Source organism: Eublepharis macularius, chromosome 4, assembly GCF_028583425.1.
Source record: "Eublepharis macularius isolate TG4126 chromosome 4, MPM_Emac_v1.0, whole genome shotgun sequence".
Classification (NCBI taxonomy): domain Eukaryota; kingdom Metazoa; phylum Chordata; class Lepidosauria; order Squamata; family Eublepharidae; genus Eublepharis; species Eublepharis macularius.
The window spans coordinates 154969737-154996548 of NC_072793.1; the positions used below are offsets into that span (position 1 = coordinate 154969737).

The following is a 26812-nucleotide window of genomic DNA, read 5'->3' on the forward strand; positions in this document are numbered from 1 at the left end:
CATGAGCTCAGTAGGAGGCCTTGGGTAAGTCACTCCTCTCAGCTGAAGCTCCCCAGCTGTATTGTGGGGATAATAACACTGACTTTGTTCACCACTCTGGGTGAGACACTAATCTGTGTAGGAGAGCAGTATATAAGCACAGTTGTGGTTGTTGTTATTTGTAGGGGTGGCTGAGCAATGGAAACATTCAGAATCCAGAATAATCATGAGTTGTTGAGTTTTGTTCATAGCTACTCATGTTGAGAGTGCCCAGCCCTTGTTTGTGGGATTGGTGATAGCCTTCAGGATGGGCGTGTGGAATGGGGGCCAGAGCTAACTTGACTATTTCTGGACCCAAGCTGGATTCTGGTATCCTCCAGAAATCTTTTGGCAAGAGCTGAATGCCAGAATTCACTAATGGAGACTTTCACTGCAGAATGCAAGCCACACGAGTGTGCGTGCTCTCTCATACCTAGCACTCTTTGCTTAAGGAAGGCAAGCACTCTTGCTTGGCCTTTGCCTCATTAGGCTAGCTTCTATGCACTAATTTTTTTATGCATGGAAAAGCATTCAAACATGCAATCTGCACCCTTGCGTTCTCACGTTTTACAGTCCTGAGAGGACTATACCATGTTCTCCTCCCCTGGCCACGTGAAGATTGAGTTTAAAACAGGATTTCCCCCCTCACACAAACCCTCTAATTAGATAATCCAGTTGTTCTCAAACGTTAGCCATCCTTGGACACCCAATTTTATTTACATTTTTGTGGACAAGCCCTCCCCTCTGCTACTGCAGATGCCTGCCATGCACCCTCTTCCAAAATGCATCCATTCTCTAGTGTCTTGAAGACAGTGCAGTAAGAGCCATATCAGTTGCTTTAAAAGTAAGCTGGTGTAAAAATGTTTGTATTACCTGTACATGGTTTACATGTTCAGGTTTTAGGTGGCAAATGTTTCCACAGGGCCACAAGTCCAAAAGCCCTGACCCAAGTTCTAAGCAATCTCACCCCTTGATTGGAAAGGACTTCATGCTGGAGACAGCAAAAGGATTCCTTATTGGTAAATAACTTACAACTTATAACAACTCCTCCCTTCCTTGAGAAATGCTGGATTAACTTGCACCATCCTGATTCTACAGTGCCAAAAACAAATCACCTAGTCGGAAACTGCAACAGAGATACCTGCACATGTGGAATAAGTTTAATTTTGGAAAAGAAAAATCCAGATGGTTCAAGAAATACATCAAATTATGCTAGAACATATTGGTTAAGAGCTAAGAAAAAGTGTCCCGTGATTAGACCACATGGAAAATTCTTTCTTGATGGATTGCTTTATCCCTTGCAGAGCTGTGTATCTATTGAGATGATCATCAGAAGTTCTCTGTGCGCCTGTGCACCTGCTTGGTGCCTACTAGAAACTTTTTTTGTGCTTGTATCCAATCTATAGATGACTTTCCACAGTGATCAGCCTGTTAGTTTAGGGGTTTTGTGTGTGTGCTTTGCTGCTAGCTGATATTTCTAACTTGGCACTTCCAGGTCTCCCCCTTCTATAGGGACTCTATATGCAATTCCATCTCAGTTCCATCTCAAGCTTTTCTGTTGTGCTCTGCTGACAAACAGCTTATGGTTTCTACCCCATGCAGATTACACAACAGCACAGTGTTTATGGTGACTGCTCACTCCCAAGCGAATTCTCTGTTTTGTTAATAGCACTGCTGGGCTCCAAGTGAAGGCTTTCACGTCCAGTGTTAGTATATGCTTGAGATTTATCTTCTGTGCTGCTGAATAGAGCAGATGATTTCTCACCTGCATGAATCTGCTGATGGTTGAGGAGGCCTGTTTTAATGCTAAAAACTTGTCCACAGTCAATGCATTTGTAGGGATTTTCACCTGTGTGGATTCTCTGATGTGTGATCAGATTTGATCTCTGGGAGAATCTTTTCCCACAGTTAGAGCATTTGTAGGCTTTCTCCCCAGTATGGATTTTTTGGTGCCTGCTCAGATTTGAGCTGTAACAGAAATTTTTACCACACTGACTGCACACGTAAGGTTTTTCCCCTGTATGAATTCTTTGATGTGCAATTAGCTGTGAACTTCTAATGAAGTTTTTCTGACACACAGTGCATGAGAAGGGCTTTTCTCCCATATGGCTTCTTCGATGTGCCAGGAGGTCTGAGTGTTTACTGAAACTTTTTGTACATTGACTGCATGGGTATGGCTTCTCCTTCATATGGGTTCTCTGGTGAACAATGAGCTCAGAGCTCCTCCTAAAGCTTTTCCTACATTCCACACATGCATAAGGCTTCTCAGTCATGTGGACACGTTTATGACTGCTAAGGTGAGAGCTCTGACTGAAGCTTTCTCCACAGTTAGGGCATGTATAGGGTTTCTCTCCTGTGTGAATTCTCTGATGTCTAAGCAGAACAGAGGCCCATCCAAAGCTTTTCTCACACACCAGACATACATAAGGTTTTTCTGATGTATGTACTCGCTGATGGCTTTGTAGGCCTGACTTAATACTGAAATGTTCTCCACATTCTGGGCATTTGAATGGTTTTTCTCCAGTGTGGATCCTCTGATGAGTAATCATGTGTGATTTCTGGGTGAAGCCTCTCCCACAACTTGGACATTCATAAGATCGCTCACCGGTGTGGATTCTCTGATGTCTGCTGAGGTCTGAGATGCTAGAAAAGCTTTTTCTGCACTCATCACAGACATAGGGTTTTTCTCCAGTGTGAATTCTCTGATGTCTGCTGAGTTCAGAGGCAGAATAGAAGCTCCTGCCACAATCGATACATAAACAGGGTTTTTCTCCAGTGTGAATTCTCTGGTGTGAAATTAGCTGAGAACTGCTACAGAAGCTTTTGCCGCACTCTGTACATCCATAGGGTTTCTCCCCCGTGTGGGTTCTTTGATGCACAGCAAGGTGTGAGCTCTTATTAAAGCTTTTCCCACACTTAGCACATGAATAGGGCCTTCTTACCACATGTTTTATTTGGTGGCTGATAAGGCAGGAACTTTGAGTAAAAGCTTTCCCGTTATCCGAATGCACAGGCTCTTTCTTCCTTTTGTGCATTCTTTGCTGAATTAATGATGTGTTCAATTTAGCAATCCTTTCGTGACCAGGAGTGGGTTTACACCACGTATCGTCTGAGGGATTCTCCTGCTGTGGCACTGCACCACTCTGATTCTCATGGCTGTTTCCCAGTGGGGGAACTTGGGACCTCCCCAATAGTGTCCCACGGGGTTCCACACAATCTGGACTCTCCTGTCGAGAACTCTCCTCCTGGTCCCCGCTTAGCAGCTCATCACCTGCTCAGACAAAGAAAGCATCCGGCTATGAACTGCTTCCTACAGCAAAGGCCAGGAGTCACGTTGCTTGCAGGAAATGGTACAATTTCATACTCCATAAGTATAAGAAATTAATACAACGTGCCTGACCATGCACAGAGTTGATCTAAAAGGAGGCAGGAAAAATGTATATAATTATTTTAAAAGTATTCTTTCGTGGGGAAAGAACTTGTTAAAAGTATGAATTTGTTAAAAATATCAAACACATTACTCTCACAAAGATGTTATATTGAACAATCATGGAGTAAATGCATTCAAATCTTCCCATGAAAGAAACCTTAAAGTCTAAGGTGGGCAACTCATTGAGATGAAAGTTGTTTCATTTGTCCATGGATCTGAAATGCACACAAAGATAGTGCTATATGAATCCAAGTTTAAACACCTATTTAAAAATGCAACCAAATGAAAAGAATTATAAAATATTTACCTCCTTTACCCAGGTCAAGGACGTTCAAACCGCATAAAGTGTGCAAAGCCACAGCAAGGACTAAACAAGCATCATACCCCCCTCCCCCATTGCCTATGTGTACTATAAAGCGGAAAGGGGAGCATGAGGCAATAGAAAACTAAGCCCCTTTACCCAGATCATGGACAGGTATCATCAGGGGACTCACCTGCCATGCCTGTTGCTTGCAGAGGCTTGTGAACAACTGTGAGAGGGGAGGAGGGGCTTCAGGATTCCCTTCCATGCTGTTTTCCCAATCAGAAAAGGTTCTCTCTGTGTGTGGGCTGTTTGCCCCTTTCTTAGGTTTCACGTGTCCTTAGGCACATGATCCCAGGACAGGTGGAGCCTGAGAAAAGGGCAAACATGGCCCTCCTGTGACTGTTTCCTCTTGGGAAAATAGCACACAAGGGAAGCCTGAAGCCCTTCCTCCTCTCTCATAGAGCTCATGAGTCTTTACAAGCAGTGGGCGAATCTGCTGGTGATTCTCTTATGTGTGACTGCAAGCTGGGTCATGGCACCCCCAATTCAAATCACATCATATATATCATTTGGCTAGACCTTTTGGGAATATCTTGCCAGCTGCATCACATCTGGCTGAGCTTCTGCCTCCTTCCTGTCTGTAGGTATGCCAAAGTCTGGATCCGGCCAGATGTCTGGGCCCTTGAACAACACCCAAAGGGCTCTTGGCTCAAAGCTCACAGTCTGGAACCTATGACAGCCAGTCCAGCAAATTAGGACCCAATCCAATGGGATTTTTTGTTTGTTTGTCTGTCTCATTTGTCTAAATGATACTGATTAATTTAATGTGCTTAAATAATTTCTGTAAGTTGCTTTGGGGGCAAAAGTGGCATAAAATATTTAAATAAAAGTTATAAGCATGTACTGTTCAGGCACCAACTCATAGTTTGGAACCCTGGTTTGTAGCAAGAGAAGGAATCTCAATTTGTCATTTTGTTCAATGTAGGTATCATGGGAAACTATTTATTTGCTTATTTAATTTATGTAAAATATTTCTATGCCACTTTCCCACCCAAATAGGGTCACGGAGGTGGTCAAATATCAAACATTAAAACATTTCAGCATTAAAAATATTTAAAATAAAGTATATATATAATAATTCAATAAAAACATATGAATGGACGTAAACATACTTTATTCCTACAACAATAACCCTGTGAGGTAGGTTAAGCTGAGAGAGAGGGAATGGCTGGCCCAAGATCAGCCAGTAATTTTTAGTGGCCAAGTGGGGATTTGAACTGTCCTAGTTTGACATTCTATCCACTACACTACATGGATTATGAAATCTGAATCCAAGATTCCCTCATCCTAATCCAACTGCTATACTATAACGAAATTAGAAGCCAGGCTATTGGCCCAGATATATCGAGTACAGTATCATATTATCAGCTCTGACAGGCAGGAGCTCAAGCAGGAGCTTTTGCCAGCCATGCTATCTAGGATTCTTTTAAGCAGATACCGGGGATAGAATATGGGATTTTATTCATGTGCATTTAGAACGTACTTCACTACAGAGCAATGGCCCATCTCTCCTTAAGTTATCAAAGACTGCGATCCTATGCGCCTATATTGGGGTGTAAGTTCCATTGACCAGTGGATCTCCTGAATAAATGGGCATAAGGATAGGCTGTATGCAAAGGCAGATATTTCCTGATAAAGAGGGACTGAGGACATTTCAGCAATCCCTTGTTTGGAAGGACTAAAGGTAGAAGACTCCTTACCTAGAGAGGCCACATTCTTGAGGATTTCCTGCATAATGTTCTTGCGGGTCACTTTTTGCCCTGGGTCCAGTAGAACTACCCCTTCCTCTCAGTGAAGTACACAGCTACTTCCAACAAAGGGACCAGCTCCTGGAAAGGGAAGACTAAAAATCATTGTGGTGTCACCCGTCCTGCGTGTGTGTGTTTTAAAAAAATCTTATTTAAAACATTTCTATGTCATTAGGGTCACTATGTCATCTTTACCCAAGCTAAAAGTTCTAGTGTGATTTAAAATATAGTAAGGCTTGTTTAAAAACAACTGAAAATAATCACTAATAAATAAAATACCAATATATTTTAAAAGCTACAGTGCCCCTGAGATAGAGCAGCAACTAAAACAATACGAATTGCTTTCTTGGGAGAGCCCGTTTGCTTTAAACCTATTCAGATTAATCAAGTTTAAAATCCTTATGGTAAGATTCCAGTAGCTCCTTGTTACACCTTAAAAGTAGCTGACGAAGGAAGCTATGGCTCTTAAAAGCTTATACCCTGAAAATCTTGTTGTTCTTCAAAGTGCTACTGGACCTTGCTGTCACACAACTACCCACCTGAAACCCCTATGGTAGTAAATGGTGTAAGAGGGATCAAGAATACAGTTCAGAGAGAACACAAATGAGACAAAAACCCACACAAAGGCTAGAATGGAATGTAATTCCACCTTTCTTCATAAGCTTGGCTCACACAAACAGAGATGAAGTGCAGGCTCACGTGGTCTCTCAGTTTGTCCCAGGAAAATGCTGAGAAGGCAGAGGGGTTTAACAGTTCTTAGCATTTTTAAGGAGAAGCATCCTTTAAAACACAATGTTTTCCTTTAAAATGCTAACAACAAAGCAGGAAGCTGTATTTCCAATAGTGAAACCAAGTGGAAGTTGAAGAGTTAAACACATGACCCAAGGCAAACCAAGGCTGCATGAACCTGCAGTTCGTATTTTATAGATGGAACTACATGTGTGGTCTTTCTCTTGTATATACTGAAAACTGCATCAGCATCATGATTGCCAAGTAGGATTGCCAACAACCTGGATAAAAAGTGTCCCATCCCTTTACCAGAGAATGTGCGGAAATGAGGAGGTGAAGCTTTTCATGGCATAGAGGTAATAACATTATCTGGTAAATAACATCCTATTAAGCCTGTATTAAAGGGGCAGGATTTTTTTCTCCAGGTTGTTTGAAACCCTAATGCAAAGAAAGGGTGACAAAAAAGGGGTTAAAAGGCATGCTTAGGGCCATATTACATCCAATCTACATTTCTCAAACAGCAAATGTGGGGAAGGGGAATTGCATTGCAGTTCTATGCCCCTCCCCATAAGCCATTTTCCAGATGTAAATCTCACAATTACTATTTGGCACAACAGAGAAAGCGTATAGGCCCAGACATCACTTGCCAAAAAATTGTCATTTGAAGGGCGTCTCCCTTTCTCTCCTTTCCTTCACTTTTATCCTCCCATCTATTCCTTTGGGGAAAAATAATATGCCTAAAGAAAACACAGAAAAAAGATTCCTCAAGAAAAATGTTCTTACTTGAATATTCTTTTTAACATTCTCTTTTTTAAAAAAGACTGTTTGGAGACAGCATTTATTTTTGTTAGAGCATAATAACTTAAGTAGTCCTTTGCTGGATCAGGCCCATCTAAGTAAGGAATCTTATTTCACACAGTGGCCAACCAGTTGCCCAACAGCCATGGCATAGAGGCCAAGGTTTTCCCTGACGTTGCTTCCTAACACTGCTATTCTGAGGTTGCTGCCTCTGAACATGGATGTCCCCTTTAGTTGCCATGGCTAGCAGCCATCAATGGACCTATTCTCCATGAATCTGTCCAGTCCCCTATCCTGGTGGCATCCTCTGGCAGTTAATTCTACAGTCTTTATTCATTCAAAGCAGAAGTTCTTTCTCACACAGTGAAAAAGTTATTAGTTTTAATTTCATGCAGCACTTTAAAGATCTATACATAATAATGTATCCTATCATCCTCCCTAGTCCTGCCATCCCTGCAGAGTAGGCTAATGTTGTTGCCTCTGCATTGGAGAGAAGTTTGGACAGGCTGCGATTGAAAGAATGTTGGCTTGCTGACAGGTTTGAACTGGCATAGCCACTTAAAATATATATATATACATTTACTTCTTTTATAGCCCACCTTTCTCCCAAGTGGGCAACTAAGGTGGCTTCTTTCTCTCCACTTTATTTTCACAACAACCCTGTGAGGTAGCTTAGGCTGAGAGTGTGAGACTGGCCCAAGGTCACCCACCAAACTTTCATGGCAGAGCAGGGATTTGGACCTGGTTCTTCCAGATCCTAGTCTGACTCTGACACTGGCTCTCATAAAGAGAGATGGATTAAAAATAAAAAAGAAAGAAAAGTATGTGCCTGGAAGGATAGGATAGATGAACAGATGATATTGTCTTCGGTTTGCAGGTGAAAACTTTTGCTTTGTTTGCCGTATCCTCAATAACTGTTATTGACCCTCCTCCCTGATTTTGATGTTGTGTGTATGTTTATATGTTTTTACTGAATTATTTTATATATTGTTTTAAATGCTATTTTAGTGTTCAAATGTTTTAAGGTTTTGATATTTGCCATCTTGGGGGCCCTATTTGGGTGGAGAGGTAGGATAGAAATGTTTTAAAGAAATAAATAATAAATGATAGAAAGTGACTGTCCCTCTCGTCCGCCATGGCAGCCTCTCTTGCGCATCTGAACAGGGTCTTCTGCAGATATCACCCTGCAAATTGGCAAAATCAGCTGCTGCCTTTACACGTGCCTTCTCTGTGGTGGCTTCCACCTTATGGAATGGCCTGCCTGCCTGATGAGATCAGGAAAGCTCCCACCCTCTATGCAAAACTGAAATATTTAGGAGGGTTTTTTTACACCGGTAAGAGGACTGTGTTATAGAGAAATGGTTGAGAGAGATTCTTTGGTAGAAAGGGACAGGGACTGTAGACTATATCAATGTGTACTGTCTGTTGCACTAAGATTGCGCCTACTGGGTCGTTCCCATGTCATTTAATATGTCACGTCAAACAGCTTATGTTTTTTAGAATTGTTTCAGCTCTGTATTCGTATTTCTGCTTGTTTTCAAATATCTACAACCCATTCCCTACTGCTTTGTTGATTGAATGTCCTAGCCGTTGATCGTATTGAGTTACATTTCGTAATCTGCCTTGAGGGGCAGTGAGAAAGGCAGACTATAAACAATAGAAACAAAATAAATAAAAATCGCAGATGGGAGTTAAAGGTGGCTGAAAAGGTCAAATCTAGTGGGCTTGTGCTGTGGGGAAATTGGAACCATTGAAGAATCCGCTGGTTTTTGTGGATGCAAATCAGTCTTGTCCCTTGATCTCCTCCCCAAATGTCTTGTCATACTTACGCCCTTAACCAACAGGCGGCCTTAAGGAAGCAGCAACAGAAATCGCCATCAGCAGCAACCAAAGGGCCCTACTGGGTCAGCCCGAGCGGGTCCATCTAGTTCAGCGGCCCCAGGAAGCCCCCAAGGGAGAGGCGACGGTCTCCGCTCGCCATTGCTCTCTAGCGGCAGGTATCCCTTCAGAGGCACGTCGCCTCTGGACACGGAGGCGCCCTCCACCCTCCACGGAAAGTCGCCATTCGTAGACCCCCCAGCCTCCTCCCCGCACCAAATCCCCTCCCGCGAAAAACCTCGCCAGCCGCTCCCTTTCAGAGACGAAAGAAACCGCAGCCTCTGGTGGGTCCCTCTACCCTTCAATTTTCCAGTATCCTTCGAGTGAATGTCTCCTCTGTCCTGGCACACCTCCTGAAGGCATTTTTATGCATGCATTTGGAAAAGCTACTTCAATACAAGCGGGGTCTCGTCAAAGACACTTCCCATAATGCTCCGCTTCACAAGAATCTGTTCCCCTGCTCGCCATAAGCTGAAGATTTGTCCTTACTTCGCCGTGGGGTTACAAAGCGCACCAGCGGACAGCCTTTGAACAACCCAGGAAGATCATCCCTTCCGCTGGTCGTTGAAAAGCCCTCTCCTCTAGCTGTCAGGAAACAAGCAGTGCCCTCTGTTGGAAGAAAGACTCAGAGCCAAGCTACAAGTGACGCCTGACATAGGTTGGACGCTTGTCAGCTTCCCTCAAGTTTTGATGGGAAATGTAGGCGTTCTTGTCTTGCAGCTTGGCTCTCCATTTAATTGAAGTTTACAGAGTGGCAGTCTATGGGAAGGAGAACATGCAGTCAGGAAGGGAGTGCAGGCGTTGGGCTCTCGCCGGGTGCCCCCCTTCCCCTCCGCTGGGTGTGTGGGGGGGTGGGGGTTCTGTAAACTTCAATTAAACGGAGAGCCAAGCTGTAAGACCAGGATGCCTACATTTCCCATCAAAACTTGAGGTAAGCTGACAAGTGTCCAACCTGTGTCAGGTGTTACTTGTAGCTTGGCTCTTAGTGGCTACCGGGAAAGGATAAAGATTGCAATGATTTGCCATGTTTGTTACAACCCTTCTTAAACCTTTGCGTTTGAACCTTTAGTTCAGCTCCTCCTTACTTACTTGTACCTCAAGTCTCAAGAAACCCTCTTTTTATTTCCACTCTCACAGAGCATCATGTGTTCTCTACTTTACCTAGGCTTTTACCTCCAGAACATCTTCCCTTTGTGGGATGTGTGAACTTTATATTGCTGCCTCCCTCAAAAGGTTTTCCCTGCTCCCAAAGGCTTTCACCTTACTCTTCAGCTTAACTAGTGATCTAGGAAGGCTTGTTACAGATGGTAGCTTGACAGAATGGTCAGCATGTAAGGGTACTTATGAGGTCAAAAAGTGGTTATTTTTTAAAAAGTGACTTGGATTTTGGATGTGAGTTATCACAAGCACATTTGAACACATGAAGCTGTCTTCTACTGAATCAAAGTAAGTCCACTCGTTCATCAAGGGCAGTAATGTCTACCCAGACTGGCAGCAGCTCTCCAGGGTATTTAACATCACACTTTACCTGATCCTTTTAACCGGAGATGCCGTGGATTGAACCTAGGACCTTCCACCTTCTAACCAGCTGCTCGGCCACTGAACAACAGCATCTGACAAGCTTCTGCTGGCTCTTGAATATTTGATGCTGGTAGGAAACATTTTTTCAACCCTAGGCAAAATAAATACAAATTTTCCAAGCACTTTGTCTTGAGAGGCAATTTGGTATAGAGCATCTGTTGAGCTATGATTGGTATGACCTGAGTTCTAAACCCCACTTGGCCATGATGGGCCCTAATCAACCTCATGGAATTGCAAGGATAAATTGGAGGGAGTGTGAATCATGTATGCTAACCAGAGCTCCTTGGAGGAAGGGTGGGATAAAAATGTGACAGATGGCTCTTAAACACTTGGTGCATTTTGTCTTGTCATGATGACCCACCCAGCGGTGCAGGCAGATGAAATACTTCCTGCAACCCAGAGGTCTGAAATGCAAAGGAATCAATTTTGTTTCCTAAACATGCAATTTTGCTTCTAAGAGAGGCTCCCAATCAGAGGACAGAACATTCTCCCACTCCACTTCTGGTGTCCTAGAAAACACACACTTCCCTGGGAATCCTGTTCAGGACAAAGATATTTTTATTAGGATACATTTTGCCAGTCCATGCTGGAGAGGGAATTAGGTGAAGGGGAAGGAAAAAAGGGCAGGATGCCACGTTTGGATCATCTTTCCATTCTTCCCTTCTCCACCTATGAGTACTGTCCATCACCATCCAAAGGTTACCTAAGATGACTATTCTGTCATCTACCCTGCTTGAACCATTTACTAGAATGCTACATTCTCCTGCTACAATGAATTTATCAGACGGTGTTTCTTGGTGGGTATTTGAGAAGATTACAGAGGAGTAAAAGATTGGAATCAGAATTCTAAAATGCAGCTTGCAGAACTTTTATAATAACCAATGGAAAGAAATAGAAGAGAACAACAAAAAAGGAAGAACCAGAGATGTGTTCTGCAAATGCAGGAAATCAAAGGGAAATTCACACTACAGCTAGGGTTGATGAAAGATCAACACGGAAATACCAGACCTGATTAGGACAAAATAAAGATAGAAACAATACACTGAAGAGCAATACAGAAGAGATGGAAGGATGACAGATTCCTTCAAAGAAGAATCTTTTTATAAAGAACCTACAATCTTAGAAAGTGAAGTGAAAGCTGCACTCAAAGAAATTGGGAGAAACAAATCACCAGGAGTTAATGGTATAGCAGCAGAGCTATTTCAAGCTCATCAAAATCTTAACAAGAATATGTCAACAAATATGGAAAACAAAACAATGGCCCACAGGCTGCAAATGCTCAATCTAAAGGAGATGCCAAACATTACAGCAGTAACTATCAGACCATTGCATTCATTTCCCATGCAAACAAAGTGATGCTCAAAATTCTACAACAAAGAATCTTACCATATATGGAACAAGATATGCCACATGTTCAAGCTGGATTCAGAAAAGGAAGAGGCATTAGAGATCATATTGCAAATTTGCAGCGGCTAGTGGAGCATACCAGAGAATTTCAGAATCCTTTTTTATAGATTACAGCAATGCTTTTGACTGTGTGGATCATGAAAAGCTATGGATGGTGTTAAAAGATATGGATGTGCCACAACATCCGATTGTTTGGATGCACAATTTGTACTCTGGACAAGGGGCTACTGTTAGGGCAGAATAGGGGGAAACAGAATGGTTTCCAATTGGCAAAGATGTCAGACAAGGATATATTATCTTCCTATCTCTTCAACCTATATGCAGAACATATCATAAGGGAAACTGGACTAGATTTAGAAGAAGGTAAAGTGAAAATTTGTGGAAGGAATATTAACAATTGGAGATATGCAGATGACACCACGTTACTTGCAGAAAATAGTGAAGACTTGAAATGACTACTAATGAAGGTTAAAGGAGAAAGTGCCAAAGCAGGATTACAGCTGGACATCAAGAAGAAAAAAGTAATGACTACTGAGGAATCATGCAATTTTAAGGTTCATAATGAAGAAACTGAAATGGTTAAAGATCTTCTGTTCCTTGGCTCAGTCATCAACCAAAAGGCAGACTGCAACCAAGATATCAGACGGACTTGGAAGGGCAGCCATGAAGGAGCTAGAAAAGATCTTTAAGGATAAGGATGTGTTACTTGGGACCAAGATCAAAATAATACACACTATGGCAATCCCCATTATTGTGTATGGATGTGAAAGCAGGACAGTGAAGAAAGCTGACAGGAAGAAAATTGATTCAGTTGAAATATGATGCTGTAGGAGAGTTTTGCGGATACCATGGATGGCCAAAAAGACAAGTAAGTGCGTTTTAGATCAAAACAATCCCAAATTCTCCCTAACAGATAAAACTGAGGCTATTGTATTTTGGTCACATAATGAGAAGACAGGACTCATGGAAAAGACAGTAATGCTAGGAAAAGTGGAAGGCAGTCGGAAAAGACTCAGTAAAAGAAGCCACGCCCTTCAGTTTGCAAGATCTGAGCAAGTCTGTTAATGACAGGACATTTTGGAAGCCTTTCATTCATAGGGTCGCCATAAGTCAGAAGTGACTTGACAGCATATAATACACACACAAAAGGCTGGTTCAGAAGGCAGTCTCAGGTGTGACAAAAACATACCAGCCCCATTCCTTAGGGCACCTCCATGTGTTTTTGCAGTTGGAATGATTCCCCCGCCCCTTTTATTTTGGAGGATTGTATTTGTAATGAAAACAGGTAAGCTTGACAGAGGGTATATAAAATGAGGTTAGGGGTGGAAAGGTAGTGACTGGGGTTTAAAGGAAAGGTGTGGCATGCCATCATGTGCAGGCAGCTGCCCACCTCTCAACCACTCACTCACAAACTGTGGAGAAAGGATGTGTTCATACCTAAACCCAGCATGTGGGGACACAAACATGACACACAAAAGGAGAGTGCAATCAGGACAGACATGGATATCATATATCTAATGGAAATTGCATATGTAGACACGAAACAGAATTTCTCAATAGCTCAGGTACATTCATTGCTATTTTTCTAGTGCATAGTTAGAAAGGTGAAAAACACCTAGACAGTTTCAATCCACATTCAGCACCTGTACCAGACTGTCTGGTCTGGGAACTATCAGGGAAGGGTCTAGTCCCACCAAAGTCAATAGCATCAGTGATCTGCCTGGGTTCTCACACTGCAGCATGGGTTGTGTGCGCTGATTTTTGTCTTCCACATCTGATAGTGGAACACCATGAGGGGCACAAGATCAGTGGAACTGGATCAAGGTGTTTCTACAGTTTGGGGCTTTTAAAAAACAAGTACAAATATTGGACTTTAGACTGCTGCTATTCTTCTCTCCATTCCATTGTGAACCGTTTTACTACCATGATTTCCTTCCCATGGTTTAACCTCAGGCTACTAACAGGCCTTTCCTTTGAGTAACTTTGGATTTGAATAGGCAGAAAAACCATGGTACAAGCCTAGGATGCTACTCTTCCTGTGAAGGAAGTGGCTAGGCTAAAACCTCTCTCCCTGAAACGCTAACTTTCCACATGCGTGTTTGTTTTTCTTGTTAACATGGGTGTGCCCTCAGTTACATGACCTGTCACCTGCCGTCTGAAGTGGCACAGTCCTGCAAAGACCACCTGGTGTCCTCACTCCTGCACATTTGAACTGGCTCTTAATCAAACTAGATCACCAAGGAGAGGCTTTTTCTACTGTTGAACATGTTTTATCATGGCTTTTCCTCTGTATGGATTTTCTGGTGTTTAAGGAGGCCAGCAGAATTGCAGAAACTTTTCCCGCATTCTGAACACTTATATTTTCCCTCTCCTGTGTGAATTTTCTCATGGGCAGTAATGTTTGATCGCTGACTGAATCTCTTCCCGCAGTCTAGGCACTCATATGGCTTTTCTCCTGTGTGTGTCCTCTCATGAATTATAAAACTCTCTCTCCGATTGAAGCTCTTCCCACAGTCTGAGCATTTATATGGCTTCTCTCCTGTGTGGATCCTTGCATGCTCTTTGAGAAGGGACCGGTAATTGAAGCTTTTCCCACAGATGGAGCATGCAAATGGCTTCTCTCCCGTGTGGGTTCTCTCATGCTCAATCAGGTGCGATCTCCGACTGAAGTTCTTCCCACACTCAGAGCAGGTGTGCGGTTTCTCTCCCGTGTGGATTCTGTGGTGTCTGGTAAGGTGTGACCTCCGACTGAAGCTCTGCCCACACTCCAAGCAGTTATATGGTTTCTCTCCTGTGTGGATTCTTTCATGAACCAGGTGGGCTGAGGCATGGTTGAAGATTTTCCCACAATAGGTGCATTTGTATGGCTTTTTCCCAGTCTGGGCATTCAAGTTTTTAAGTGGGTCAGCACTCTCATTGGAGCTTTTCCCATTGTCTATTCCTGCCCCCTTTCTCCTCCCTGTCTCAATCCCTTTTTGCAAAGTGCTTTCATTTAAACTTGTATCCCCTTCACAAAGAAAAGCTTTTCCCACTGCCTGTTCTGGGTGGTTTCCCTGATGCAGCTGATTTCCAGACCCCTCTTCCATTTCAGGAATCTCATAGTCTTCTGCTGCTTGCTTACTTCCAGACATCCCTTCTGTCTTGGGAAACAGGAAAACTTTCCCTTTGCCTTTTCCCAGTTTCATCCGATTGTGAACTATTTCCTCTGGTCTTTCCAACTGAATATTCTCTTCTTCATTCTCACTCATTTGGACATCACCTGCTGGAAGAATTAATTCATTTATTTTGATGTATTCATCTCCTAGTTTTCTCCCCAGCAGAACCCAAAGTGGCTTGCAAGAAAACCTCACAAAATATAATGAGGCAAACAAATAACCAAGAACAAAATGAAAATTCAGACCAATGCAAGAGCTGGCCTGGAGTCCCATTGGACCAACTCACTCAAGACTACAGGTTGTGAGCTAAGGGATAAGAGCTCTTTGGCTCTTGCCCTTCAGCTCGCTCCACAAGACCTGTGCAGGTTGGCCACAGTAAAGGAGGTGATGATCCTCCAAGTATCTGACCCCAAGCTATTTAGGGCCTTAAAAGTAAGAGCCAGCATTTTGAATTCTGGCTTTCAATCTAGCAATTAGCATCTGTGCGTGTGGGCTGGATCACGAAGAGCAGCAGAGCGCAATATCCCCTGCTGGAATGTTCAGCATTGTTTCATAACAATTCAAAGTGCTGGTGACTACCTTTAAGCAGCCTAGGGCCCCCATCCTTATCAAATTGCACCTCCCTGGTATTCTTCGGACAGCCTTCTTGCTGCAGTGAACTTTCTTAGGACTGTCTGTGGCAACAATCAGGTTACAGGTTTTTCTTGTGGCGGGGCTGGTCCTTTGGAAAGGCTTACTGGAGAGGGTATGGAGGGTGCCTTCACTTTTGCATTCAGGGAGGCTTGTCAAATGGTTTTATTTCACAGGTCATTTGGAAATGATTCGGAGTGTGTTTTTATCTTGTAAGCTGTTCTCATCATGGATTGACTGTCATATTGTTTTCACAGGTTTCTAACTTCTTGTTGCTTTTATAGCTACCTTGAGTCTTAAGGAGATAAGGTGAGATAAAACTATTTTAAATAAAGAGATGGAGGCCCTGGCAGATACCATGAACTACTGCGCTGTTCTGGATGCCCCAAAGTATGTTGGGTGGTGGTGGCTACCCACCATCTCCCCAGCACCTTTTCTATAGGGCCCAGCAAGGTTTATTCTTACTCCCCGAGAACTCCGTAACATGAATCAAGTGCGCAGTCCATCCTTACCCAGCAAACTGGCTATTCTTTCACCCTCTTGCATGGCCACCATGTACAGCTGCAGTTTCAAGGGGTTTGCCTTGGAGAAATTCACTGCCACCTTTGCAAATGGGCCTGGGACCTGAATCAGAAAGCAGGGACACGGGTTTAGGTAACAGCAACAGGGTTAAGAAGGAAAACGGCCACCCTCACATTTAACCAGGAGCAGCCCCTGATCCAGCTAAAAGCCCTACTACAGAATGGGACTGGGTTTCCAATCCAATCTAGTTAGTCTTCTAAGAATTATTCCAAATTTACAAATAGGGCCCAGGTCTACAATCCCACAGCTGTGCCGATTTTGCTACTTGGCTAGCCAGAATTCTCACTATAAGTCACACTCACCTGCTGGTCCCATCTCTCATTTTCTTGCAGTTTCAAGGCAAAAATCTCCGCCAGGGTCACGGCCTGGACGCAGGTCTCTGGGTCTTGCTTCCTGACCCAGAGCTGCATTTCCTGCGGCAATATGGCCAGGAACTGCTCTAAGATCAGGAACTCTAAGATTCGCTCTTTTGTGTGTTTCTCTGGCTGCAGCCATCGATAGCAAAGGTCCTGGAGCTGGCTGCAAACTTCTTGGGGGCCCTCAGCCTCCAGGTAGCAGAACTGCCTGAACTGCTGGCGCCGTAGTTCCAGACTGACAGCATCCCCCTCCAAGGGCTCATCCTTCGCTTGCCTGGAGGAGCCTAGGCTGTCACAAGCTTCCATAGTTTTTCCGTTGAGATCTGTTGGAGTTTGAGTTGCCCTGTCTTCTTCAGACCAGTGGATGGCATCAGCTATTCTCTGGAAAGAGGTTGGAAACGTTTTAGTATTATCCCAACGGGTAGGCACTAGTGGTTTCCTCCGGGATTTGGCTGCCTTCTGGAAGTCCTGCTGCTGGATCTCTTGGTGCTGCTGCCCCCTTTCCTCTGGTGCCTGACTAGCCTCTCGCAAGACCACCTCATCAGGTACCCGCTGAGCTTTTTGTGGAGGCTCTCCAGTGGTTGTCTGCTTAGTGTCTAGCAAAGCCACCTCATCTGGCGCCCTTTCAGTTTCCTGTGTGTCTGTTTCAGCTGGAACATCTTCAGCTTCCCTGGCATGGATGATGGGAGGATCTGCCTCCAGTGTCTCTTTTGCTTTGGGTCTTGTCAGGTCCTGCTCCTCCATTTCTTTTTATTCCTCTCCGGACTCTTGGAACTGCAAATGGAATTCAATTTTTACTAAGTGCAAGAATGTACAAAAATAGTTTCCAACCAAGATTTTGGTAGAACCACATTCACAAGAAAACCGCTGTCGCACTGGCAATCTGATGCTTAAGAAAGGTGTAGACTACACTATGAGCTCACATGAAAGGTATTGCACTCAGGTGTGAAGTTCTGTGTTTAGTTTTAGCCACCCCAAAAAGGATTCCAACAGAATGAAGGGCAACAGAAACAATTTGAGCTTCAAAATGCCATCCACAAAAGATGGAGGCTGCCAGAAGTGTAGTATGATGAACTGTGAAAAGTCTAACCAATTTTACTGTAGCATAAGCTTTCGAGAATCAGTTCCCTTCGTCAGATACATCTGATGAAGAGAACTGTGATTCTTGAAAGCTTATGCTACAGTAAAATTGGTTAGTCTTAAAGGTGCGACTGGACTCTTTTCTATTTTGCTACTACAGACTAACACAGCTAACTCCTCTGGATCTGTGAAAAGTCTGCCATTTTACAGAATGCCTGAACTAGATAGTGGCATCCAGGGAAACAGGCACCGTGGTGTGATGACTTCCAGACACCAGGATTCACATTTGCTGTGAAGCTTACTGGGTAGCCTGCAGCAATTTATCATCTCTTGGCCTGACCTACCATGCAGGGATGTTGTGAAAATTGGTTTTCACAACCACTTTTCCACAACCCCATCCAAGCCCACCATTCTACACATTACAACACATGGAATCACTAATGAAAATGCTACTTCAGCTCTTTTTGCACATCTTGGAGCAGGTGGTTGGATAGGTAAGATGCTGAATACCTTCCATATTACTGTATGATGTGGACAGTTAATAGAGAGCATGAAAGATGGTGAAGATGATATCAGAGAAACAGAAATTATAGGGGACGGGGAAAAACACACAGATGTGGTAAGGAGAGACAGAATGACAAGGATATAGGATTGAATGAATAGGAAAAGGGGATGCATTAGTGTGCGCGCCACCCAGTGGGGAAACAGAAGCTTGAGAGGAGACTCCCTTTAAGCAGCAGGCCCATTTATCTAGAACCAAGAATGCTGCTGTTCTTTCCAGCATTTCTCAGAGTATATGCCTCCATCCTAATTCAGGACTGAGATTTTAAACCTGATGTCTTCCTCTCAAGACTTATAACTAGAAAATACAACTTAGTCCTCCCATTTCAGTGACATCCCTACTTTTGTCCCTAACTATGGCAGAGCTGCTCCAAGGCTCCCCATGGACTTACTGACTCCTGCTAGACCCACCACCCCTATTCTGTTCTCACAGGCACTAAAGGATGGGTCTTCACTGAGAGGGAGAGTCCATTATTATTTTTAAAATGAATTTGCTTCCAATGATTTGTGTGTGTAAAAAAAATCTAGCTTCAAACTCTGGTTACAATGATTTGTGCAGAAGAGTCAAAAGGCCTTGGAATGCTGCCACCATTCTCAGCGCTGGTGGACAATGGTCTGATTCAGTGAAAGGCAGCATCCTATCACTTAAAGTGGCACAGAATACCAGCGTTCAGCTCCCTGACTGCCACTGCTGCCCTGATTGCAGTCCACGGGGATTGCATCTGCTTTGCATGCCCGAGGTTGCAAGCCCCATGCTTGACGTCTCCAGTTAAAAGATCTCAGAGCTGGGGACAGTCTCTACTAGAGATCCAGGGGAAGCATTGTTAGAGGGAGAAGGCAATTCTGGACTAGAGGGTCCAACGCGTTGACTTAGTGTAAAGCAACTTCATATAACGGAGTGCTAAAGAACAACCAAACAGGAGCTCTGAGCTGACCTCCCTCCTCGTCCTGCTTTCTTACCTCGCTCTGTACGGGATCCTAATGATAGGAAAGGGTGACCTGCACACAGGTGAGTACACTCCCGGCTCAGCTCTTAAGAGGGGAACCGTCACGATGAGCTCCTCCTTCCAACCCTCCTCCTGCTTCTTATCTGCTCCCAGAGCAACCGGGATCTCTGGATCTTGGGACAATCGCCAGGACCTTAAAGCCACCGACCGGTCCTGTTGCAAGCAGCAGCTTTCTTAGCCAAGGCTGCAAGCTGATACTTCTCGCCGGAAGAAAGCGGAGGGGAACGGGCGGAGGAAGGACAGGAAGGTGCCCTTCGCCACTTTCCGTATCCCTCTAGGACCAGCCGCTCTGTTGATTTAACCCATGGACCATCTTCAGCGGAGCACGCCAGGGAAAAGGGCACGGAGAGGCGGCGTGCAGCGGCGCAGGCTCCGGGATAAGGCCATCCTCGCTCGCCACTATATAGAAGGGTTGAAAGCTGCCTCTGCAGGGATCTTGCCAAGTACTCATCAGTTTATTTTCTGTGACAATTAAAAGCTGCCATTCCGCTAGTTCTAAGCCAGGCGAAATTTCATTCGTGTGGTTTTTCGCGTACATTTTCTAGGTTGGGTAAGGGAAGAGCTTTCTCTGGCTTGAGAGTCCGTCAGACTAATGATGGCCCAGTGGGTATGGTATAAGGACGCTTCATGTGTTCAAACACCCTTGATTTTGTGGGTTTTTTAAAAACGTACCTCACCTCTATTTCTGGCCAGGTGTCTGGCATGGCCAGGTGCCCAGTTAGTGAGAAACCTCTAAACCAGGGCTTGGATTTCATCATTTTTATTTGTAAGGATCTCACGCTCTTTGTGTTTAATTTTTGGTGGGTGAGAAGCCTTATTTTATTTGCGTGTTCAAATATTTATACCCCATTATTATCCCGTTGAGGACCCAAAACACTCTCCTAACCATTTTATCCAGTGAGTTGGGTTAGGTTGCAAGAGAGTGAATGGCCCAGAATCATGCAGTGTGCTTCCTTGGCACAATGGGGAATAGAACCCTGATCTCTCAGATCCTAGTCTGACACTTTATCTACTAGACCACACTGGCTTATGGAAAGAAACGATCTCAGAGGTACCTTGCCTCTCTCTATTCTGCAGAGTACTTGTGTGTGTGCATGCATGCATGGGGGTACGTTCCATCCTGTTCAAAGGCTCTGTGTTTTTGCTTGCCCCAGAAATTGTGCTTCACCCAACAATAACACTTTATGTATTGCCGAAGGCTTTCACGGCCGGAGAACGATGGTTGTTGTGGGTTTTCCGGGCTGTATTGCCGTGGTCTTGGCATTGTAGTTCCTGACGTTTTGCCAGCAGCTGTGGCTGGCATCTTCAGAGGTGTAGCACCAAAAGACAGTGTCAATGAGAGATCTCTGTCTTTTGGTGCTACACCTCTGAAGATGCCAGCCACAGCTGCTGGCGAAACGTCAGGAACTACAATGCCAAGACCACGGCAATACAGCCCGGAAAACCCACAACAACCAATGACACTTTAATTTAGCCCAAGCTCCTTGTGCCGCAGTTGTGGCTTACTGCTGTGTCCAGCTTTATTTGAAAATGTCTCATGCCTTTGGACACATGAAAACTGCCTTATGCCGAACCAGGCCAATGGTTAATCAAGGTCATATTGTCTGCTCAGATTGATGGCAGCTCTCCAGTGTCTAGGGTAGGCCTTTCACGTCACCTCCTACCTGACCCTTTTAACTGGAGATATCAGGAATTGAACCTATGAATCTGGGACCTTCTACATACTGAGCAACACCGCTTTCCAGGCTTTTCTTTCTTGATGCAGTGGGTAGAATATCAGACTAGGATCTGGGGTCAAATCCTGACTCTGCCATGGAAACTTGTTGGGTGGCCTTGGGCCAGTCACATCATATCAGCCTAATCTATCTCACAGGGTTCTTCTGAGGATAAAATGGAGGTGATGAGAACAATGTTGAAAGGTGCTTTGGGTCCTCGTAGAGGAGAAAGGGCATAAATAAATTAATAGTGAAGACTTTGCAAACAAAGGCTGTCTGTTTTTCAGAATATTTCTACAACCATAGACTGTAGAATTTGCCTTAGTATGATTTTAAGTGAATTCCATAAGCAAAGTAGTAAAGAGTCCAGTAGCACCTTTAAGACTAACCAACTTTATCGTAGCATAAGCTTTCGAGAACCACAGTTATCTTTGTCAGATGCATAGAGGGTATGAAGAAACTGGCCAGAGATATATAGGTGGGGAGGGGAGGGGGGAGTAGATGCAAATCAGTTGCAAAAGTCATGAAAGAGGTGGAGTGCACAATTCAGGCTGGGTGTGACCCCTCTGATGAAGAGAGCTGTGGTTCTCGAAAGCTTATGCTACAATAAAGTTGGTTAGTCTTAAGGGTGCTACTGGACTCTTTACTATTTTGTGACTACAGACTAACACGGCTACCTCCTCTGGATCCATAAGCAAAGCTATCTCACAAGGTAGACAAGCCCTGGTCATGAACACAAGCAGAGAAATAGTAATGAACATATGAGCCAGTGAGGTGTAGCTGTTAAAGAGCTGGGTTCTAACTGCAGAGACCTGGGTTCAAATCCTCTCTAAGCCCTAGTTTTAGGTCAGTAGTCGTGTTGGTCTCCAGTAGAACAGCAGGATTTGAGGCCAGTGGCACCTTAGAGACCAACAAGATTTTCAGGGTATAAACTTTTGAGACTGAAGAGGGGAGCTCTTTGAAAGCTTACACCCTGAAAATTTTATTAGTCTCTAAGGGGCCACTGGGCTTAAATCCTGCTCTCTAAGCCATAAAACTCATTGCCGGACCTTCGGTCAGTTTCTCTTGCTCAGTCTAACCTGTCTGACATGGTTCTTGTGAGGATGGAGTAGAGGTGGGAGAGAAATGTGTATGCCACCCTGCACTCCGTTGAGGAATGCTCTCTGCCAGTAAGGGGTTTGTAGTCTCCTCTGGTGTTAAGGGAGTTAAGAATGGCTGGGCTTTGCATTGACAATGGAGAGAAACCGGCGACGTCCTCTTGTTCCGAGAAAGGAGGGTACAAGTTCACACCAGCACTCTTTTCAAGCTGCAAGCCTGCTCAGTATTTAATATGCAATGCTGGCTTGGACTGGACTTAAGCTCATGATAATGAACAACCCTTTTCTTTTAAGGAAAATTTGGATAAAACTATAGGAAGTCCAAGCCGTGCCCCCCCCTCCCAAATCAAAAGAATACCAGCCTCTGATGTTGGTGCAGGACAATCACTCCACACTTGGGATTTGTTTCAATGACTGGTTATGATGGTGTCCTGTTACCTTGGGATCATTGAATTAAGCTGATTTGCAGCACATTCAGGGCAAACTAAAGACAACATTTGTTTGCACAGCACATAATGAACTAGGGAATTCCCTACTACAGAAAATGGCTTTTTAGAATAGCAGTGGTGAGATGGGTTTTAAAACAAGTCACATCAGTTTGTGGTTTCTAGTTTGCCTTTGCTACTGATATTTACATTTTGACCCATGCTTTTAATCTGGAGTCTGTTTAAAATTTGTAGTTGGGAGTTTGCTTGGAGGTTATAGGAAAAAGCAGGATATAAATATTTAAGAATGCACAAATAAACAGACAATCTTTTTAGCTAAACAGAACCTTCTTGGGCTCATCTCTCTCCCTGCCAGCTGCTCAGGGACAGGCAACAAGAGATCTCCCTAGTACATTTTTATCCTTCTCTTTCTCCAAGGAGCAGTTGATCCTTTCCTCCATTTTATCTTCACAACAACCCTGTGAGGCTGAGGCCAAGGTCACCCAGCAAGTTTCATGGCAGAGTGGAGATTTGAACGGGAATCTACAAGATCCTAATCAGATACTCTAACCACTATGGTACAAGCTACATTGACCCTCTCAGCCTCATTTCAAAGGGGCTCACTTGTCCATTTAACTTACAGGGAAGATTCCTGATGGGACACTGTCCTGGAGGGCAACTAGCAGCTGGGCACAAGCAGAGCCAAGCTCCAGCACCTTGGCAATCACTTGGCATGGATTCCTTTGTGGCAATGATTGGTGCCAGTTCACCCATTGTCTCCTCCTGCATCATCACCAGCTTACAGGAGCAGGGACTGAGTGCACCAATGCACACTTTTGGTGCCATTGGGCTGGGCAGCACCACAGAGACAGTGCTCCATTTGGGTTGCTCCTGGGCCATTTCAACTTCCTAGTATGCCAAAGCAGACCTTCTGTGTTCTGCTTCCCCTTCTGTCCCGCCCTCCAGGCACATATTTTTATTCATGCCCCAAGTTTTCAATTGAAGAATGTAACCAATAATGGTTTGTGTAAAATAGGCATGTTTGCATGCAGCTTGTTGCTCAAAGAAGGCAGAACGGTATTTTTCAATGCACCGCCCATTCCATTCACAGAATTTGAATGTACCTGTTATGAATTCTGAACAGAATTGACAGTTTTGGCATTGTTGCACTGCCAGAGATCACTTACGTCATGGAAGGGTTCTTTCACACTTTATGGGGCAACTGTACTTGCCATGGCTCCCTTTTGTAAAGAGGCTGCCAGAACATGTCCCCATATGTTTGGACGACTTGGTGTGTTTGCTACAAGAAATACAGATGTAGCCACAGCAAATACAATATGATTAAGTTAAGCTAATGTTAAGCTTAGTTAACATAGTTAAGCTGATGATGAAAAATACAATATGACTGACAACGTCATACTTTTATTGTCATATGACAGGCACCAAACATTCCTAGCATGAAATCCACAACATTTCCCATTAAGCTGCCTTATATTGAGTCAGACCCTTGGTATCTGTCTGCCCCCTCCCTCTTTATAATATGCTTTGCTTCTGATCCAAAGGAATAGATCAGGACCAGCAGCTGTACCTTAAATCCCAGAAAGGACGTCTGGGAATTCTGAAAGCAGTTCAGAAGTGCCGTGGTTCTTTTTCCTGGAAGGCAAAAGCGCAAGTGCTTCTTCATTAGGTAGAAGAATTATTGGGTTCTACTGGAAGATTAAAGGCTTCCCCTGAGCCAAAAAGTTTCGGTGGGGGGGGGAGGGGAGGGGTCGAACACTGGCTATGATTTCCCCACATGTCCTTGGAGCAACAAAAGATTCCTCTGAAGAGTGAGATTGTCTTGTAAGACCATAATGAGCAGACAGGAAAGCTTTACTTAAATTCACAACATCCAGGTTACAAGGATTCTCTGATGTGAACTGAGCAAACCAGCAGCAATCACTCCCGCATGAAGGACTCTGAGGGGTGATCAAGCTGAAGCTTTCGGTGAATCTTCAGTATGAGCAGTAAATGGTATTTGGAGCTCAGTGAGGAGCAGGTGAGTATGAACCACTGCAAGGAAAGAGGAGCATTCCTACGCACAACTGAAGCAAGGCAAGGAAAGACACCTGCTGCAAGGCTCATAAAAGGCCGCCAGGTTCTCAGACAGGCAATAGTATCCACATAGAAATGTGAAGAACTATTGGATCTGAAGGACTCTAATGGAGCCATCAAGAAGGCTACCTCCATGGTGGAGCTTTCGATGAGTGATGACATTTGAGCTCTGGCTGAAAGTTTTTCCGCAGTCAGGACATATGTAGGGCTTTTCACCAGTGTGAATTCTCCGGTGCTTAGTGAGAGATGAGTTGACATTGAAGCTCTTTCCGCAGTCAGAGCAGACATAGGGCTTCTCCCCCGTGTGGACTCTTAGGTGTGTTGTCAAGTGGGCCCGCTGGCTGTAGCTCCTTCCACAGTCCAGGCACTTATAGGGCTTCTCACCTGTGTGGATCCTCTGGTGTCTGGCAAGGTTGGAGATGACTGTGAAGCTTTTCCCACAGTCACCACAAATGTAGGGGGTCTCCCCAGTGTGGGTACGCTGGTGGGTGATGAGATAGGAGCTGGTGGTAAAACTCTTCCCACAGTCAGCACATTTGAAGCGTTTCTCCCGGCGGTAGGGGCTCTGCTGGTGCCTGGCCAGGTGGGGCCGTTCAACAAGGCTCTTCTCATAGTCTGTGCAATCAAATGGTTTCTCAGCCATGTGGATTCGTTGGTGTGCAATCAGCTTGGAGCTGATAGGGAAGCTTTTGCCACACTCAGGGCAGACGTAGGGTTTCTCACCAGTATGAAGCCTCTGATGTGTGATGAGGTTGGAGCTGCCACTGAAGCACTTCCCACAGTAGAGGCATTCATAGGGCTTTTCTCCCGTGTGGATTCTTCTATGCTTGATCAGGTCAGAGCTAACGTTGAAGCTCTTCCCACACTCCAGGCACTGGTAAGGCCTCTCCCCAGTGTGGAGGCGCTGGTGAGTGATCAGGTGAGACCTTTGGCTGCAGCAGCGCCCGCAGTCGGGGCACTGGTAAGGCTTCTCTCCCGTGTGACTTCGCTGATGGCGCAGGAGATTAGACACCACATTGAAGCTTTTCCCGCACTCATTGCATTCGTACGGCTTTTCCCCAGTGTGGATACGTCGATGAGTGATAAGGGCTGAGCTGTGGCCAAACCCTTTCCCGCAATCAGGACATTTGTGGGGTTTGTCTCCAAAGTGGGTCCTCTGGTGGCGGATGAGGTTTGAGAAGACACCAAAACCTCTTCCGCAGTCAGCGCAGCGGTGGAACTTCTTGCTTCTGTGAAGTCTCTGGTGGTTAATGAGGTTGGAGGGTCTTGCCTTAAAGATTTTCCTGTGCTCTTTGTTATAGTTACTGGGTCCCTGGTGGATCACACGGTTTTGAGCCCCCCCAAGGATTTCTATGTAAGTAGGGGGGCTAGCCCATCTCTTTCCAAAATAGTGATTCCCCTTCTTCTCACGCAGTTCCCCTTCCTTAACATCTGAGGACGTGCTCCTTCTGCAACCTGTTGACAAAAGCCCTCGAGACTCCACAACCTCAGGATTCTGCCCTTCATTCTCGCTCCCTGAAAAGAAATCCACAAGCAGATGAGTCTTTCACAGACATGCACTGAGATGCTAGGGATAAACACTTGTGATTAATTAGTAAAAAGCCAAACATGACCTTTTCCACAACCAAAGGCCTGAAATGCACCCTGAAAGCCCTGATCCCCTGTGCATTTGCAATGGACATCTTCACTGGCATAATGCTTGTTTGCACTGGGCTGTGCTGGGCTACAAGATGCTACTGGGCTTATGTTTTTATTCTGATGTGCATCTTTTTGTGTGTTCATTTTGCACCAGTGAGGGGGGTCTGGGTTCTTGCTACAAAACTGAACTTAATGTCACCACGATGCTTCTCTCCTCCCACTGATGACTTGTGTGATCTTACATGTACCAGTGCAGCTGCAGCATCCTAAGCTGATGCACTGTTGTACCCCAACCCACAACATTGCACTTCTTATTTGATCCAGAACATGGAGATTCACGAAAACAACATTTGCTTTTCTGGCATGGAAGAAAGTTGGGAAGCACCACACTGTAACTTTTGTGCATGAAAATTTGTGTTCCAGTACTTCCATTCTCTAGCACTGTTTTAAAATATTTGCTCTACAGATATTTTGCTTTGACATGGCGCTCCCAGTGGGCTCTCACCTGGGCCCCAAGCA

General features: G+C 44.5%; 2 protein-coding genes across 3 annotated transcripts in view; both read right to left on the reverse strand.

Moving 5' to 3' along the window:
• Positions 1 to 26812, reverse strand: part of LOC129327678 (zinc finger protein 208-like) — a 40241-nt gene that overhangs the window by 7726 nt on the left and 5703 nt on the right. Inside the window, exons 5-11 of the mRNA XM_054976431.1 lie at positions 24742 to 26170; positions 18710 to 18771; positions 16623 to 17422; positions 16251 to 16362; positions 14234 to 15215; positions 13359 to 13390; positions 1784 to 3289 (exon numbers count right to left, since the gene is read on the reverse strand). Coding sequence (XP_054832406.1) covers positions 1784 to 3289; positions 13359 to 13390; positions 14234 to 15215; positions 16251 to 16362; positions 16623 to 17422; positions 18710 to 18771; positions 24742 to 26170 — 4923 coding nt within the window. The remainder of the gene's footprint in view (positions 1 to 1783; positions 3290 to 13358; positions 13391 to 14233; positions 15216 to 16250; positions 16363 to 16622; positions 17423 to 18709; positions 18772 to 24741; positions 26171 to 26812) is intronic.
• LOC129328791 (gastrula zinc finger protein XlCGF57.1-like) lies at positions 1163 to 9556 on the reverse strand. 2 transcript variants are annotated; one of them, XM_054978066.1, is made up of 3 exons: positions 9455 to 9556; positions 5513 to 5641; positions 1163 to 3289 (listed from the first exon to the last, which is right to left on the reverse strand). In XM_054978066.1, exons 2-3 carry the CDS (start codon positions 5544 to 5546, stop codon positions 1641 to 1643), a joined length of 1683 nt encoding a protein of 560 aa, XP_054834041.1. In that variant the 5' UTR covers positions 5547 to 5641; positions 9455 to 9556; the 3' UTR covers positions 1163 to 1640. The 2 variants fall into 2 exon arrangements, with proteins under 2 accessions (XP_054834041.1, XP_054834042.1); XM_054978067.1 differs by lacking the exon at positions 9455 to 9556 and adding an exon at positions 8917 to 9107.